Raw genomic sequence first — 16,853 nt, forward strand, 5'->3', positions numbered from 1 at the left:
GGTTGAGGGTGCAGATGCGTTTGAGTCTTATTCCACGGTGCTAATACAGACTATCAACGCACCGTCTCTGTATGGAGCTCTCAGGCTCGCAGGGACAGCATATAGGGATAGCCCTTCTGTTTACACATTTTAGAAAATCTGTTCCTGGAACACAGGGCCTGGCACTTGCTAGGCAATCAACTCATTTGCTGAGTCTCATTCCCTGCCCCTTACCAGCACACATTTGATGACAATACTGGACAATTCAAAGAGAGATACTGCCACACAAAATATACGGCGGGCCTGTGGTAATGTATCTGCTGGGACAGCAAAGAGAGTGAGGACAATAGATCAGGCCCCATAAATTGGGCATTTTTAAAATATCTCCCATCTCTCCAGAATAATCCCTACCTATAACTAAAGTATTTTTAAATAGATCTGAGAATATGCCCCAGGTGATAGCCAAATGATCAATGCTAGCAACACTGAACTTAAGCTATCCAGTTGCCCAGGCCTAAGACTAGTCCAACAGAACTCCAGGAAGACTGAGGAGGCTCCCTGGTTTATAGAGAAGGTGCTAGTAGCATGAAGCAGAATGCCATGATGTCAAAATCTGAAGTGGATTTTACAAATACATGACTCCACTAAAAGTTTTTAGAAAATAGACTTCAGAGTCTCTTTTAGGAAGGCTATAGTACAAAAATATGGATGGCCAACCAACGTCTGGAAAAATAGGTAACCTTTAAAAAAGAAAAAAAAAGGATGAAATAACTCAGCAAGTGAAGGCATTTGCCATGCAAACCCGAATTCCTGGAACTCAAGTAAAGGTTTATGGAACCATGTCCTCAAAGGAGTTCTCTGGTCTCCACACGAATGAGGCAGCATGTGTGATATCACACATACTTTTTAAAACATTGTTAGACGAATATTTTATGAGAAACGTTTTTTATGTTAAGTTTGTCTCAGTCCCTAACACAATAAAATAGCCTGGCAGAAAGTCAGTAGGCTCCTTCTAAAACTGTCTATCACCTATGGAATGGCTGGGGAATGGCTCCTAAGAATGGTAAAGAAAGTGCTGGGATTAAAGTCAAGAGCCACCACCATCCGGCCGAGCTTATCTTTTGTACAGTTGAATTTCTGTAGAAGCCTTGCATTTGTATGAAGAAAATGAGGTCGGGTATGTTAACATTCCCTGGAAAACCAAAGGCTCCACCCACTGTCAGGGATGGCTCCGCCCGCGTCACATTACACGCACGCGCACTTCCTGATCCCGCCCCCTGCGCAAGCGTGTTGCTTTTCCATGTGTGCTCAGGCCGTCACATCGGAATAGCTGAGTAGAACCGCCAAGTAACGTCGGAGACTAGAAGTCTCCACCGGCCCGGCGGGCCCTATCGACTGCTACTGCAGTCTTCCTCGTCTGATCTATCACCGCGGTCTCTGTCGCCATGGGTAAGAGTCGGACGAAGCGCTTCAAACGACCTCAGTTCTCCCCTATCGATAGCTGTCAGGCCGAGGCGGCTGCCGCGGCGAACGGGACTGGGGACGAGGACGACGATGGGCCCGCGGCGGAGCTTCTGGAGAAGGTGGGACGAGGGCTTGGCCAGGCTCGGGCGGCTTGCGGCGGGCGGCAGGGTGGCCAGGAGAGGGGTGCTGCAGCGTGCGTGCTCACTACGCGACTCTGACGTCTTGGTTCCCGCAGCTCCAGCACCCAAGCGCCGAGGTCCGCGAGTGCGCCTGCGCGGGACTGGCTCGGCTAGTGCAGCAGCGGCCCGCACTACCGGACTTAGCCCGCCGGGATGCTGTGCGCCGGCTCGGGCCGCTGCTGCTGGACTCTAGTCTGGCGGTAAGGGAGACGGCGGCCGGAGCTCTGAGGTGAGTCCGAGAAGGACCGAGGCAGTGTCCCTGCGAGCAAACAAACCTAGTACACCCTCCTCCGATGCATTCTCCACTTCTGGAGGGAGAATAACCTGCCGGTTAGTTCAGGTTTGCCGTGGAGGGAGATGCGAGTTCATGCTCCGAAGGACCCCAGGGCCCACCGATCACACACATTTTTTTGTATCCACCTGGCTGCCTCACCAACCCTCAAACCTCATGCACATTTCCCTGTCTCAAAACCCTCCATAGGATAAAGTCTTCCTCCAGTCTGGGCTCTAAGTACAACTTACATTTCAGCATGTAAGATGTCTTTGCAGGAATTCCACTGAGAGGGTGTCTGGAAAGTAGCGAAAAGACAAAACAGGATTAGTGAGAAGTGCTATTTAAAGGAGAGAGTGCATTTCAGGAGGAGGGGGAGTTGAATTGAGGTGCCCTCTAGATGGCATTTATAAACAGACCAGAACATCAGAGAACCAGGCATGGAAAAATAGGATGTTTGCATTCTTTATGGGAGGAACAGCAACGGCAGAGAAAGGAGGCAGAGTGCAGACTGACACGTGTGTCCGAGGAGAGAAGGTGGAGATTATATTTGCTGAGGCTCCCGAGATGAGAGAGTTGTTCTAAACTGGAGTGGTGTAATATATGTTTTGAAAAGGCCATTCAGTTATTGTATGGACTAAGGGGCCTCACCTCCGAATGTAAGATGCAAAATTTAAAACTCCTAGAAGACCTAAGGAGAAAACTCCAGGTGATCTAGAGTTTGGCGATGAGGTTTTAACTGCAACACCAAAGGCATGAGCCATAAAAGAAATAACGGATGGGCTGAATTTAAATAAAATTGAGACTTTCTAGCTCGATGGCACAGGCCTTTAATTCCAACACTAGGGAGACAGAGGCAAGGGGATCTCTGAGTTTGAGGCCAGCCTGGTCTACAGAGTAAGTTTCAGGAGAGCCAGGGCTACCCAGAGAAACCCTATCTCAAAACAACAACAACAACAACAACAACAAAACACAAAAGCCACTCTGATGGCTGTGTGTAGAATGAACTGTAGAGAGGGCAGAAAGTATTTGTGCTCTTACAGATTCGCCTGTGTGTATTGTTTCAGTCTAGTAAATATTGGATGGAGCGCCTGTGTGCCAGTCACTGGACTAGGCGAGTTCAAGGCCAGCTTGAACTACTTAGTGAGTTCCAGGACAGCCAGGGCTGTTACATTTGGAAGCCCTGTCTTGAAAAACAAACCAACCAACCAACCAGATAGATAGATAGATAGATAGATAGATAGATAGATAGATAGATAGATAAATCTTACGTCTATTGGGTAAGATTAATGTTAATATATTGATGATGATTATTAACCAAATAATGCATATATGTATAAATACAACTAGAAGTAATTACAGAGACTACTATTAGGGATATGATGGTTTGAATAAGAATGTCCCTCATAGGCTCATGTATTTGAATGCTTAGTCACTATTGAGTGTTAACTATTTGAGAAAGATTAGGAGGTATGGCCTTGGAGTAGGTGTGGGTTTATCAGAGGAGGTATGTCACTGAGGGTGGGATTTGAGGTTTCAAAAAGCCCACACCAGGTCTAACATCTCTTGTCTATGATCAAGATATAGCTCTCAGCTACTGCTCCAGTTCCATACATGTCCCCCTATTCCACCATGACAACGTGTGTTAGCCTCTGAGACTGTAATCAAGCCTCCAATAAATGCTTCCTTTATAAGGGTTGCCTTAGTCATGTTGTCTCTTGAAAGCAACAGAACAGTGTAAGACAATGACAGAGTTATTTGATGTGCTGAGGACCAGGACAGTTGAAAATCTATAGGCTTGTTCTCCAGCATGTGACAAATACAGTTTTCTGTGGGAAACCGTAACTGTGCTTAAACATACAGGACTTAGCAGCATTTTGTGAGATGTGATTTGAAAGTAAAATGTGTTTACATTTCTTATGTAGAAACCTCAGTGCTTGTGGAGGTTTTGACGTTTGTGATGACATGGTGGCAAAGGACATCATGACACCCCTGGTGGCACTACTGAGAGAGGTACGTGGCATTTGACGTAGCCTGAGTGATGACGTAGGAGGGGTTTTGTCTGTTTGTTTTTTATTTTTCATTACTTTGGTGTTGTCTTCTCTGTTTCTTTAAATACCCTGTGACAATTTCATTTCTTTCCCTGGAAACTCAGTACAAAGGCATCACTAATACCAATCTCTATTATTTGTGTCTCTGCCACCTTTATGATTAGAAGAGCCCTTTCTAAAGATATGCACATTTACCCCTTAAGAATTCAAGTCCCTTCCCTGATTGTTCACTCATGTATGCCTGTCATTTAATCTTTATAGTGGTCCTATGAGACAGGTCTCTTTTCCCTTTCTTTTTTGTGGTGAGGAAATGGAACTCAGATCTTTGTGCCTACCACCAGGCAGGTGCTTTACTACCACCCAAGTATATCCAGATCCAAGGCAGGTTTTCTTGTATCAGTTTATACAGTGATGATAGGCCCCAGGCACAGACATTATAAACTCATAAAGATTATGTCGTACTCTCATTGTTACATGTTACATGTACATTCATGGTACATGATGCAGCTCATTGGTTAAGGACACTGGGCTCTTTTAGTTCCTCTCAGCCTGCCATGCCTCTCTTCCACCTTTCTACATAGAACCAGTTTTCACTAATCCTGTGAGGTGCTGCTCCCTTTTGAGTAGTGGTGCTGCAGGTGATGGGGACTTTGGGCGCCACGCTGCTGGCATCCAGTTGGGTAGAGACCAGGGATGCTGTAGAACCTCCTTCCATGCAGAGGACTTTCTCCCCATAAGAAGTCTAAGACCCAGGAGACCTTTTAGAGAGTGTCCTGTTCTGTACTAGGAAGCAGTCCTGCACAGAGGCCAAGAACACCAGTTGGAGGCTAGAATGTCTGAAACCCAGCTTTACCATAGACTCAGCTGTGTCTTCAGGAGCCTCGTTTATCTTATTTTTCTATGTATATTAGGAGATAAAGGTTAATAGTTGAGCTGCCTCAAGTTTGTTGTGAGGATTAACCAGTTAATATATGTAAAAAGCTCAGAATAGGACTTAGGGGGTGCTGTACAGATATTAGCTCTTGTATTTCTTTGTCATTCTGTCTTTTTTTATATAAATTTATTCGCTTTGGGTCAGCACCCTCTGTCATTCTGACTTTTAGTATACTAGGGGAAACACTTTGTATTGATCTTGTACTTTGATGTGAAGTGTAAGATGCATAGTGTCATGCCTTGATGACTGACCTTGCCAAAGGGATGTATTTTTTATTTTAAGTTTTTATTCTGTTTTTATCTGTCTGTGTCTGTGTGAGTGAATGCTGTGTATCAGTATCAGGTGCCTTCAGAGGCCAGCAGAGGGTGTCAGATCGCTTGGAGCTGTAGTTACAAGTGGTTGTGTACCAATTGATATGGATACTGAGAACTGAGCCCAGGCATCCTGCAAGAGCAGTACACAGCCTTCCTCTGGACAGACAGAGAGTGCTCTTAACCCCTGAAGAGTTGTCTCTCCGTGCCCAGGGATGTGCGTTTTGAGAACTGTACTTAGAACCACCGTTCATCAACCACTGAAATCTCTGCTGTTTCTGAAGTTATAGTTCTTTACTACTACAAGCTTTTTTGCTTCATTATTCTTTTGAGCCTGGGTGCTAATCATGATGTTTGGTTGCAGTGTAGCTCTGGACTGGATTCAAATGAGATGTCGCCACAGGAGAAAGCCGATAAGAGAAATCCCATAGAGAGCATAGCTAATGAGGCCGTGAATGTGCTGTGGAATGTGTGGTAAGTGCTCTCCAGCCGCAGTCTCCTCTTGTGTCCCTGCCCAGCCCGGTGCTCCCTGTTTCACTGTAGGGTCCGCCCACAGATGCTCGATGCTTTAGTCGCTGGGACTCTGGTGACTCGAGATTCAGCCTCCTAATCCGCTCAGTGTGCACCTGCTTTGGGATCTGGAATGAAAGGGGACCACAGACGTCGATCAGCTGATGCTTTTGTCCACTCTCTGGTAGTGACTGTTTGAACAGGAAGTAGATTCCCAAAAGAAACTCCTGGGACTGAGTGGGAGCAAGGCCACTTCTTTTCTCTGTTGCTGACGCTAGTTAGGTTAGAGTGGACCATAGCTGGGAATGAAAGTAGCTAGAAACAAAGCCTAGAAGCACTTTTTAAGCTTGGTTTTATGTCTGTAATTATAGCAGAATTATAGTTTCTTATATTCAGTTGGGAACAATTGAAATATTGACCTAAAAGCAGTGTTTCTTAGACTTTAAGATTGAAGTAGATTTGAAAAGCTGCTTACATACCAGTCTGAGTCTGCTTGTAATTTCATCTTAAACCAGTAGTTACATTCTAGCCCACCAGAAATACCGGCAAAGATTTGAGAACATGGCTTTTCCCCCTTTTCTTTTTACTTTTTCCGTTTTTGTTCATTTCTTCTTCTCCTGCCTTCCCTTTACCCCCAGTATCTCACTATGTGATTTTGGCTGGTCTTGAACTCATGATCTCTGTTCCTTGATCTTCTAGCTGCTGAGATTACAAGCTGGCTGTAAGAAAGGATACATGAGCAACTGATTGGTGTGCACCATAAATCTTTTACTTTCTATAATTTTGTTGTTTGCAGTCCTGGGCCTCATGGCTGCTAAGTACTAAACACGTTCTACCACTGTTCTTTATCTCCAGTCACTAGATCACTGAACTTGAATTTTTAATATTTTTTTAAGTTACATATATGTGTGTGGGTACATACATGTAAATGCTGGTGCCCTTCCAGGCCAGAGATCTGGAGTTGGTTATGAACCACCTGATAATGTTGCTGGACATCAAACTTGGGTCTTTACAAAAACAACACTTACTTTTAACTGCTGAGCCATCTTTTCAGCTATTTTTATCTTTTGTGACAAGTGGAGGCCAGGTTAGCCTAGGACTTGCCATGTAGCAAAGGATGATCTTGAATTCCTAACACTTTTGTTTTTAGTTCCTACGTCCTGGGCTTACAGGAGTGAGCTACCACAGGTGGCTTGAACTGGAACTTTTAAAAATATTTTCTTTGAAGAGAGCCTAATACAGTGGTTCTCCACCTTCCTAATGCTGCGACCCTTTAATACAGTTCCTCATGCTGTGACCCCAACCATAAAATTGTTTTGTTACTATTTCATAGCTGTAATTTTGCTACTGTTAGGAATCATAATGTGATCATAATCTGATAGGCAGGATACTGATATTTCTGTTTCCAAAGTAACCTTTTTGTCTCGAGTCCCTCTGAGTCCAGTCTTTACACCTACAGTTATTATCATCACTCTTAGGATTTTCACTCTTTCTGTTTCCTTACTGGTAGATGCTTTGCCTTCTTGGCTATAGTTTAGTGCTGAAATAACTAAAGAGTTAGCTAACAGAAAATATATTTTTGATTGCATGAGTCACCTGTTATTATCTCTGTTAGTACATTGTGTATATTATATGTACATTGAGATTATATTCTGGAAACATGAGTAAAATTATTCATTCTTTTAACCTGTATTTAGTGTATATGCTTTAGTAATATTGATGACTTTATTTAAGGAAGTTCTGCGATTTCAAAACTAATACTTGTTAAAGTAATTTTTCTGAAAATTGAAAATTCTTTTTGTTGAAATTATACTTTCAACAGTCTAGGAGTACATAAAATGTGATTTTTCAATTAAAAATGTTGCTTTTCATGTGATAGAGGCCTTTGTCCTTATTTGAATGCATTATTATTGAGTGGTAGTGGAAAAGAACAGTATATATACATATACTGTTCTATATACACAAGGAACTGAGGGCTGGGCAGGGTGCCACCACACACGGGATATAGGGCTGCAGATGGATGGCCTCACCTGGGGGGTCTGGGGTTCTCTCAAGCCTGTAAAATGGGAAGTCGGATGAGTGATTATTTCTGAGGTTTCGTACAGCTCAAGCCTTCTGTAAGGAGAGATTGACTAAGAGGTCCCAGTGTGAAGAGAATGAAGCCATGATAGGTTGTCATGTACAATAAATAAGAGTGGACATTTTTTTCTTTATAAAAGTGGTGGGTGTTTTGGCTCCTGATCTTTGGTTCTATAAAGCATAATTATTTTTTTCATAAACTTCTGTGGTTGATTTCTTAATGTTAAAATATGAATAGTAAAACTTATTTTTCCCCTTCGATTTAGTGAATGCAGTAGTAGAGCAGTATCTATATTCAACAAAGAAGGGTGTTTGGAGATTGTATTACAGTACTTACGTAGGTTCCCCAGCAGTGTTGACCTGGCTGTCTCCGTAGGTAAGTGAAGAAAGTGCTCATTTGTTATTCCTGGGTGCCATGTGGCAGGCACAGTGTGTCTGCTAACACTCCACTGTTACTAGATTTATTGTCTGGAGTTTCTTTAAATCCGTGGCTAATACTTTACTTATCCAATTCTGCAAGGTTTGGTTTGTTTCTTTGTTTTGTTTTATTTGTTTTGTTTTTGAGACAGGGTCTTACTGCTTAGCTCTGGCTGGTCTAGTACTTGCAGCATAGACCAGGCTAACCTCTAATGCTTAGAGATCTGACTCCTGGGTACCTGGCCTTTTTTGTTCCTTTGTTCGTTCATTCGTTTGTTTGTTTGTTTTGTTCTTTTCAAAACAAAGTTGTAGCTGACCAGGAATTCACTCTGTAGACCAGGCTGGCCTCTAACTCACAGAGATCCACCTGTCTCTGCCTTCCAAGTGCTGGGATTAAAGGCATGTGCCAACACTGCCTGGCATCTTGTCTTATTTCTTATAAACTTTTATTCTTGTAGTTTTCATCTCTATTTTCTAAGAAACAAAAACCTGTATTTCCCAGGCCTTCATGCCAAGCTTAAACATTTTATATCACTTTCTCTTGTTTCTGAAGAAAGCTGATAGTTTTTTGTTGTTGCTGTTGCAGGGGGGAGGGGGTGGTGGGGTGGGGAGCTGTAAAAGAGATGATTGGACTTTGAATTAGGCCTGTCCCTTTCATGGGAGCTGGGGACATGGAGTTCATAGCAGTTGCCTTTAGCTTCCTACATTCTCTGTGTTGGGCTAGAGAGCCATCGAGAATCCTGAGGTCAGCAGCAGGAAGAGGCAGAATCCAGAAAGTGGGCAGCTGGGAAGAATTCTGGGTACAGAGAAACACTTAAAAGGATTTTTTTTTCCTCTGCCCAGTTCTCCTTTAATTATGCATATTTCTGGAGAAGGAAGAAGTATATTCCTCTTAGCTCTGCTTCTTCTGGGTTTAGTAGATACTTTTTTTCTTATTAAAGGGATGTATATAGCTGGGGGTTGGCCTCAAAGGCCAGAACAGGGCATCAGATCCCTAGGAGCTGGAGTTAGCAGGCAGTTGTGAGCTGTCAGATGTGGATACTGGGAACTGTAAGGGCGCTGAGTGCTCTTGACTGCCGAGCATCTGCTCTTTTTTAGCCCTGACTGGCTTGCAACTTGTTATGCAGACCAGGCTGGCATTAAACTCACCTACCTCTTCAGTGATGCTGTTAAAGGCATGCACTACTTATGCCCAGCTCTCAGAGACTTTTTAGAGAGAGAGAGACCAAAAGAGAAACAAAGTACAATGGTGGAATAAGTACTACCGGAAACTTGCAAAGATCTGTTTGTCAAATGGAGTCTGTAGGGGCAGTACTGTGAATCAGTGGGCTTTAGAATCAGTGCAGTGTTTTGGGAATGAGTAAGTGTCTTAATCTTAAGCCAGTTTTTATTTCTCAGGCGAGGATTTCAGGCAGGTTAGTTCATTGGTTTTAGAAGAAAGCATAGGGGTGGTCTGGAGAGATAGTTTAATGGCTTGAGAGCATGCACTACTCTTCCAGAGCCTAAGTGTAGACCCCAGCCCAACTGCCTTCAATTCCAGCTCTAGGGGATTTGATGCCCATACCCACAGGTAGGCAGACGCGTGCACACACACATACACATAATTAAAAGTATATCTAAAAATCTAAAAAAAAAAATGCTTTTAAAAAGAAAACCCAACAGCTTGGGCCAATAAAATAGTTTTGTGGGTAAAAGACTTGGAGTACAAGCCCGACTACTTGAGTTTGGTCTCTGGAACCCATATGATAGAACAGCTAGTCTCTGTGTGTGTGTACTGTGGCTTATAGCCTGTGCTCACGCTTAGTCAGTCAGTCAGTCAGCCAGTCAATCAGTTAATCAATCAATCAATCAATGGATGCATTTTTTTCTCCCCCCCCCCCCCATGGATGCATTTTTAAAAATTAAAAAAGCACTTTTGTGCCTTTAAAGTATTAAAGATTCTGGATCCCCCCTCCCCAGCTCTTTTATTACTACTGTGGGTGATAGCACGCACACACAGAGTGTGTGTATGGAGAGCACAGGACAGCTTTATCAAGAATCTCATGCATGGTGGCAGCACCTAGGAGGCAGAGACAGGTGGATCCACACAGTGAGTTCCAGGATAGCTAGAGCTATGTAGTGAAACCCTGTCAAAAAAACAAAAAAGAAAGAAAGAAATCAGTTCTCTTCTTTACTGTAAGGCTCCAGAGACAGAACTCAGGTTGTCAGACTTTGGAGGGAAATACTTTTGCCCACTAAGCCATCTCACTGGTTCTTTTTATTCTAATATACTTTTTTCACAGTGGATCATCATAAAGTCATTTTGAAGTGTATACTAGTGTTTTCTTTCTGTATTTAGCTAGATTGGTGATCTTTATAAACAAAGTTTTTTATAAGTAAAGCAAGGCTCACATATAATAGAGTGAACTCATGGGGTTCTGTTCTGTCTAGAATAATTTTTTGAAATTATGTTTACAGTAGCATTCTTGGGTTCTCTTGGCTGTTGAGGTTGTTTGGCTGTTAGGTGGTGGCTGGCTGTACTGTGCTGGGGATCCATCCCAGAGCCTTGCTCATGCTGGGCAAGCTCCATCCCAGAGCTGTCACCCCAGCCCTTTGTCTTGTGCTAAAGTGACTGGGGACAGTTCCTTGTACACAGTACATTTAGAAGTAAGTATATGTATTGATGTGTGTCAGCTGTACCACAGGTTACATTTTTTTATTTTAGATGCATTTAGTTTGTATGTACGTGTGTGCACATGTGCATGCCTGATGCCCTTGGAGGTTAGAAGAGGGAGTTGGATCCCCTGGAAGCTAAAGTTACAAATGATTGTGTGCAAGGAGCTGGGCCCGGGTCCTGAGCAGTCAGTGTTTTAACTGCTAGATCATCTCTCCAGTCCCACTACCAAATGTTATGATTCATTTGGATAAATACACTATAATTTAGAATTTCAAAATCTATGTTTTTTGGAATAAATATCTCAAAGGAAACTAATTTGGCTTTATTTTCCTTTTTGTACTTCAGAGATCTCTTCTGTCAAAACCTTTTGTGTGATCTCGGTTTTGTTTTGGGTTATTTTGTTTGTTTTGTTTTTTAGTTTTTGTGTGTGTGTGTTTGTTTATTTGTTTGTTTGTGGGTTTTTGAGACAGGGTTTCTCTGGGCAGCCCTGGCTATCCTGGAACTTGCTATATAGGTCAGGCTGGCCTCAAACTCAGGGATCACCTGTCAGTAACTCCTGATTGCTAGGATTAAAGCCCTGTACCACAAACTTTTTCCTGATTTGTTTATTTGTTTTGTTTTGTTTTGATATAGGATTTCTTTGTGTAACTTTGGCTGTCCTCAATCTGTAGGCCAGGCTGACTAGACTGGCCTTGAACTCATGGAGCTCTACCTGCTTCTCCCCGCTGAGTGCTGGGATTAAAGGCCTGCATCATCGCTGAATCAGCACTTCAGTTGTTTTTATGCTTTCAGTTAATTTCTGGAATGAATGTTGTAATCCATTATCTTGGGGGTTTTTTGTTGTTGTTGTGTTGTTTTATTTTTTGTTTGTTTGTTTGTTTGTTTGTGACAGGTTCTTTCTATGGTAGCCCTGGCTCTCTTGGAACTATGTAGACCAAGCTAGCCTCGAACTCACAGATATCCTTCTAAATGTTTGGATTAAAGAGTACTACTGGTGTTGGGCTGAAGAGATGGCTCAGCAGTTAAGAGCACTGACTGCTCTTCCAGAGGTCCTGAGTTCAACTCCCAGCAACCACATGGTAGCTCACAACCATCTGTAATGGGATCCTATGCCTTCTTCTGGTGTGTCTGAAGAGAGTTACAGTGCACTCATATACATAAAATAAATGAATAAATCTTACAAACAAATAAAAGAGTGCTGGTGTTAAAGGCATGTACCACCACACTCTGCCACTGTTTGCTTAAATAACCCTAGTGTATAGGGTTAGGTTTGTTCTTGGCAACAAAACTATAGCATGTGGTACATGAACTAGTACTTGGTCATAAACTTCTTGCTACTAGCCTATGATCAGTGTATAAACTGAGGATAAACTGTAGATATTTATAGTAATTCAGCATTGCTACAATTACTACTTAAATTTAAGTTATAGTTTATGAAAGTATAGTTTTATAAAGAATGAAAAATGTAGTTGGTGATGGTGACACACACCTTTAATTCCAGTGCAGCAGAGGCAGGTAGATCTCTCAGTTCTAGGCTATCATTGTCTACAGAATGAGTTTCAGGACAGCCAGGGCTACACAGAGAAACCCTGGGGGGGGGGGTTGTTTTTTTTTGGGGGGGGGGGGGCGGGAAGGGTTGGGGGAGGGAGAAGAAAAAGATTTAGAATTTCAAGGAGAGAGACTGAGATCTCCAGCACTGAGGCGTCTTTCCCATGTATCGCCCCTGAAGTAAAGCCTATGTACCTAATGAAGCCGATGTGTCTAGAGCTGATGTGGCACATTTCTGTATGAGTTATACAGCTATAAATTTTCTTAAACAGTTGACAGGTTTCTAAATTGTTGGTTCTTGTCTTATAGCTTATTGTTTGCAGACAGTCACAGAAGATAACCCAGAGCTCCTGAAATCTTTCGATGGCACAGCACTTCGTGTGCTGGAGTCTGCTTTGCTTTGTCCTGTCACCTCTATGGAATACATTCTTCTAAAGACACTAGTGGCAGGTAAGGTTACCCAAATGAAGTTGTAATTGTAATGGATAGAAGCAGAGACCAGAATTCAGTTTTCCCCAGCTCTATGCTCTGTCTGGTCTGAGGACATCTCAGTGTTAGAGCCAAGACCCCTAACTGATGGTTATGAAGCCTCCTGGAATAGGTGTTTCCAGTTTCTAAAAAATTATCTTGTTTCTTTCCCCTTTTTTTTATGGTTTTTGTTTTGTTTCTGAGACAGGGTTTCTCTGTGTAGCCCTGGCTGTCCTGGAACTCTGTAGACCAGGCTGGCCTCAAACTCAAAAATCCGCCTGCCTCTGACTCCCAAGTGCTGGGATTAAAGGAGTGCGGCGCCACCACTGGGTTATCTTTTCTTTTTATATGTATGTGTGTATGGTTGTGTGAATTTATTCCACATGTATGAAGGATCCTGAGGATCAGAAGAAGGCATTGGATCCCCTGGAACTAGAGTTACAGACAGTTTTTAGCTTCCATATGGGTGCTGAGAAATGAACACTGGCCCTCTGAAAGAACAGCCAGTGCCCTTGACCCCTGAGCCATCTCTCCAGCCCCATCCAGTTTAACAAACTATGTCTAATTTAGAAATGCTGTAGTTAGACTTTCCTCTCTCGTTTTTTTTTTTTAATGATTTGTTTTTATTTTATGTGCACTGCTGGTTTGCTTGCTTATATGTCTGTGTGAGGGTGTTGGGTCCCCTGGAACTGCACTTATAATAGTTGTGAGCTGCTCTGTGGGTGCTGGGAACTGAAGTCCTCTGGAAGAACAGTCAGTGCCCTTAACTGCAGAGCCATCTCTGCAGCCCAGCTTTCCCCCTTTCCACACATGACCCATTGAGTTCACAGTCCACTTCGGTAACTAAGACATGACCCACCACTTGCTCTTCCTTGAGTTCTTAGTCCCACCTTTGTTTGCCCCAGTGTCTCTGAATACAGAAATCTGAGTGAGCCGAGGGTTAGTTGAGTAGCATGTTCTTTATAATACTCTTCATCCTGAAAAATGGCTGTACCACTAATGAGGTCTTCCTGACCCTGCTCCCCTCCCATCTCTGGACACCACCATTCTGCTTCCTGTTTCTGTGGATTTGACTCTGGTAAAAACCTTGCAGAAATAGAATCATTTATGCTTGTCCCTCTATGACTAATTTATTTCCCTTAGCCTAAGGTTTTCAAGGCTATCTACATAGTGACATACATTAGTACTGTTTTTTTTTTTAGTTTTTGAAACAGGGCCTTCTGTAGCCCAGCTTGGCCTCAGATCTACTCTATAGTGTGATGACAGCGAGCTCCTGCACCTTGAGTGCTAGGAATGTGAGTGTGTGTCGCCACACCCAACTTCCGCTGTGTTGGTGAGCAGACCCAGGGCTGTGTGCTAGGCAAGCACTCTGCCGTTTTCTTCTTTTTGAATGCTGAGTCGTATTCCTGTGCGTGCATGAGTGCATGCGTTTGCTACTCTGGATCTTGTTGGGTTGGTTTTGGCTTTTTAAGACAGGGTCTCTCTGTAGCACTGCCTGTCTTGGAAGCCATTCTCCGTTTGTCTATTCGTCCTCAGATGGGTACCTGGGTTAACCTTTTTGCTATTGTTAATCATGCCACAGTGGTCATGGCTAATACCTTCTACCCTCTGCTTTTAGTATTTATAGTTATGCCTAGGTGGTGTTTTCAGTTTACAATTTTTTTGGAGACAGGATCTCATATATTGCCTAGTTACAATTTGTATTATAGCTGGAACTTCTGATCCTCCTGCCTCCACCTCCTGAATGCTGTTCTTACTGGTGTGCAGCACCAGCCCTGATTTACAGTCCTTGGGTTGAACCCAAGGGATTTGTACATGCTAGGCAAACATTCTACCAAGTGAGCTACAATCCCAAACCTTGCCATTCACTTTAAAAAATTATTCTGATTTCTTCTTAGAAGCACTATTTTATTTTGTTAGGAAAAAGCCAAGAACTTGCTGTCTGTATTCTGTGTATGATTTCGGAAGATTAATACATCCCAGTACACTTGTCATATAAAGCTGCTGAGAAGAACGGCTTAGGTGAAATGAAAGAAAACAAGGCACCTCCTGGCATTTTCAAAGAAACTTGATCAGTGTCTCAGGGTGTGCAAGTTCTACACCAGAGAAAAGTGTGTGCCCAGATGGAATGAAGAAAGGCAGTTGGGTTGGAATTACACCAGAGCCTAAAGACTCAGCCCTGTTATATGTTGTTCAATTAGTTATAATTAGTAAATTAGTTCAATTAGCAACAATTGTTTTTACTCTTTAGCATTTCCTTTTATTGTACCAGAATCAGTCTGTGTATTAACTGATGGGTGTTAGAACCCATTCTTAATAAAGATTCCATAGGCAATTTCTTTGTCTTCATGTTTATGTTTTCCAGGCACGATCTGGAACCTAAAGGACATTATTCCATCCAAGAGTCAGGCAGAGATCATAAATGCCATCCTAAACACCTTGTCCGAAGTTCTGGGTATGAATACTGGCGACATGGTCATTCAGATGAAGGAAGCTGAAACCCAGCGGCTAAAGGCTGCCGCAGAGAGTGAGGACATACTAGCAAATGCTAATGGTGATGACTTGGTTGAAGATGATGAAATGGAAGAAATCCCTCATAAAAGAAAACTCAGAAGGAAAACATTTATTTCCGACTTACTTCCAGTGAGTCAGATCGATGTTTGATATGAATTAATACATTTTATTTTTTTATTTTATGTGCATTGGTGCTTTGCCTGCATGTATGTCTGTGTGAGAATGTCAGATCCTGGAATTACAGTTGTGAGCTGCCATGTGGGTGCTGAGATAGGATCGTGGCCTCTGAAAGAACAGTTGGTGCTCTTAACTGCTGAGTCATCTCTCCAGCCCCGCAACATGAATTAATACGTCGGTTTCTTCAACAGGTTTCCTTAGCATTGCAAAAAAGAATTGGGCAATTTTTCAATAAGAGTTGTATTTCCTGTTGATTCTCATTGTAACATTAGAAATGTACCCATGTAGAAGAAACAAAAACCAGTCTCTCCTGTCTAAAATGAAACCTTTCTGTGTGGGAGCTTTCAGAACACTTTAGAAATAGCAGGCTGTCTTCCTGTCCCCTGCAGGCAATGTTCACACTGACCTTACTCTGATTGATTTTTTGATTGAATTCTTATCTCTTTTATTTTAGTACCTATCTTTAGCAGAGAAACAGGCCAAGCCTTCAGTTCCCCCACTGTTGCTGAGCAGAAGAGGTTGGGAGATGTGTAGTGTGCTTCATGCTCCTGTGATGTGCAGGGTGCACAGCTGCCAGTTACTTCAGCTGAGAAAGTGTAGGTGGACCCATGCTTTGGGAGAGTGTTTTCGCCTGGAGGAGAGAATATATAGGAAGACAGACAGGACGCAGTTGGGAAGATACATGCTTCCTGTGCTGCTCATGAGCATTCATGTACCGGCTACAGACGAGACTCTTCAGTCCTGTTTCTGCACTGAGGAAATCCCTCTTTTTTAAAAAAGACAGACTCCTAAGCCTATGGTTATATTAGCCCGATGCTATGAACGGTGATAGAATTGTTACCAAATTCCCCAGTTGTTTCTGTAAGCCTGGTGCATATGATTAATACCAGATGGGAGAGCAAAGGAGGAGGCTGTTGGAGATGACACAGGGCCAACTAAGCTGTCTGAAATGGGGAAGTAAGAGGACTGTAAAGACAGGTAACATTTAGAGAGTCACTCAGCTGGATGGAGGGAGCGTGAGGGCAGGAAGAGCAGGAGGCTGCACAGGAAAAGTTGACAAGCCTTGGCTAGAAGAATACAGTCCACATTCTCTCATGGGACAGTGCCAGGGGTGGCTTGTCCTGATTCACATGAAGTTAATAGAAATAAATTGTCTTGAGTCAACATCTTACAGTTCTGATTGGTTTATATTATTTAGAATTCTTTAAATAGAATATAGCTCAAAGTAAACATATTTTCTTATAGATTTTGTTTGCTTGCCTGTTTTAGCTGCCCTAGTAAGTGTGGTTATGAAT

The 16,853-nt window shown here is 42.8% G+C and overlaps 1 protein-coding gene across 2 annotated transcripts in view; it reads left to right on the forward strand.

Annotated features, from left to right (window-relative positions):
• The first annotated feature begins 1,253 nt into the window (after nucleotides 1-1,253).
• The window catches only part of Heatr3 (HEAT repeat containing 3), a 37,407-nt gene continuing 21,807 nt past the window's right edge, over nucleotides 1,254-16,853 (forward strand). Inside the window, exons 1-7 of one of the 2 annotated variants that reach the window (XM_034522694.2) lie at nucleotides 1,254-1,562; nucleotides 1,679-1,851; nucleotides 3,819-3,906; nucleotides 5,554-5,663; nucleotides 8,045-8,154; nucleotides 12,709-12,849; nucleotides 15,233-15,510. In XM_034522694.2, the coding sequence (XP_034378585.1) occupies nucleotides 1,425-1,562; nucleotides 1,679-1,851; nucleotides 3,819-3,906; nucleotides 5,554-5,663; nucleotides 8,045-8,154; nucleotides 12,709-12,849; nucleotides 15,233-15,510 (1,038 nt within the window). In that variant the 5' untranslated portion in view covers nucleotides 1,254-1,424. The remainder of the gene's footprint in view (nucleotides 1,563-1,678; nucleotides 1,852-3,818; nucleotides 3,907-5,553; nucleotides 5,664-8,044; nucleotides 8,155-12,708; nucleotides 12,850-15,232; nucleotides 15,511-16,853) is intronic. The other variant, XM_034522695.2, reaches the window with a different exon arrangement.

The sequence above is a fragment of the Arvicanthis niloticus genome, chromosome 18 (assembly GCF_011762505.2).
Source record: "Arvicanthis niloticus isolate mArvNil1 chromosome 18, mArvNil1.pat.X, whole genome shotgun sequence".
NCBI classification, from domain to species: Eukaryota; Metazoa; Chordata; class Mammalia; order Rodentia; family Muridae; genus Arvicanthis; species Arvicanthis niloticus.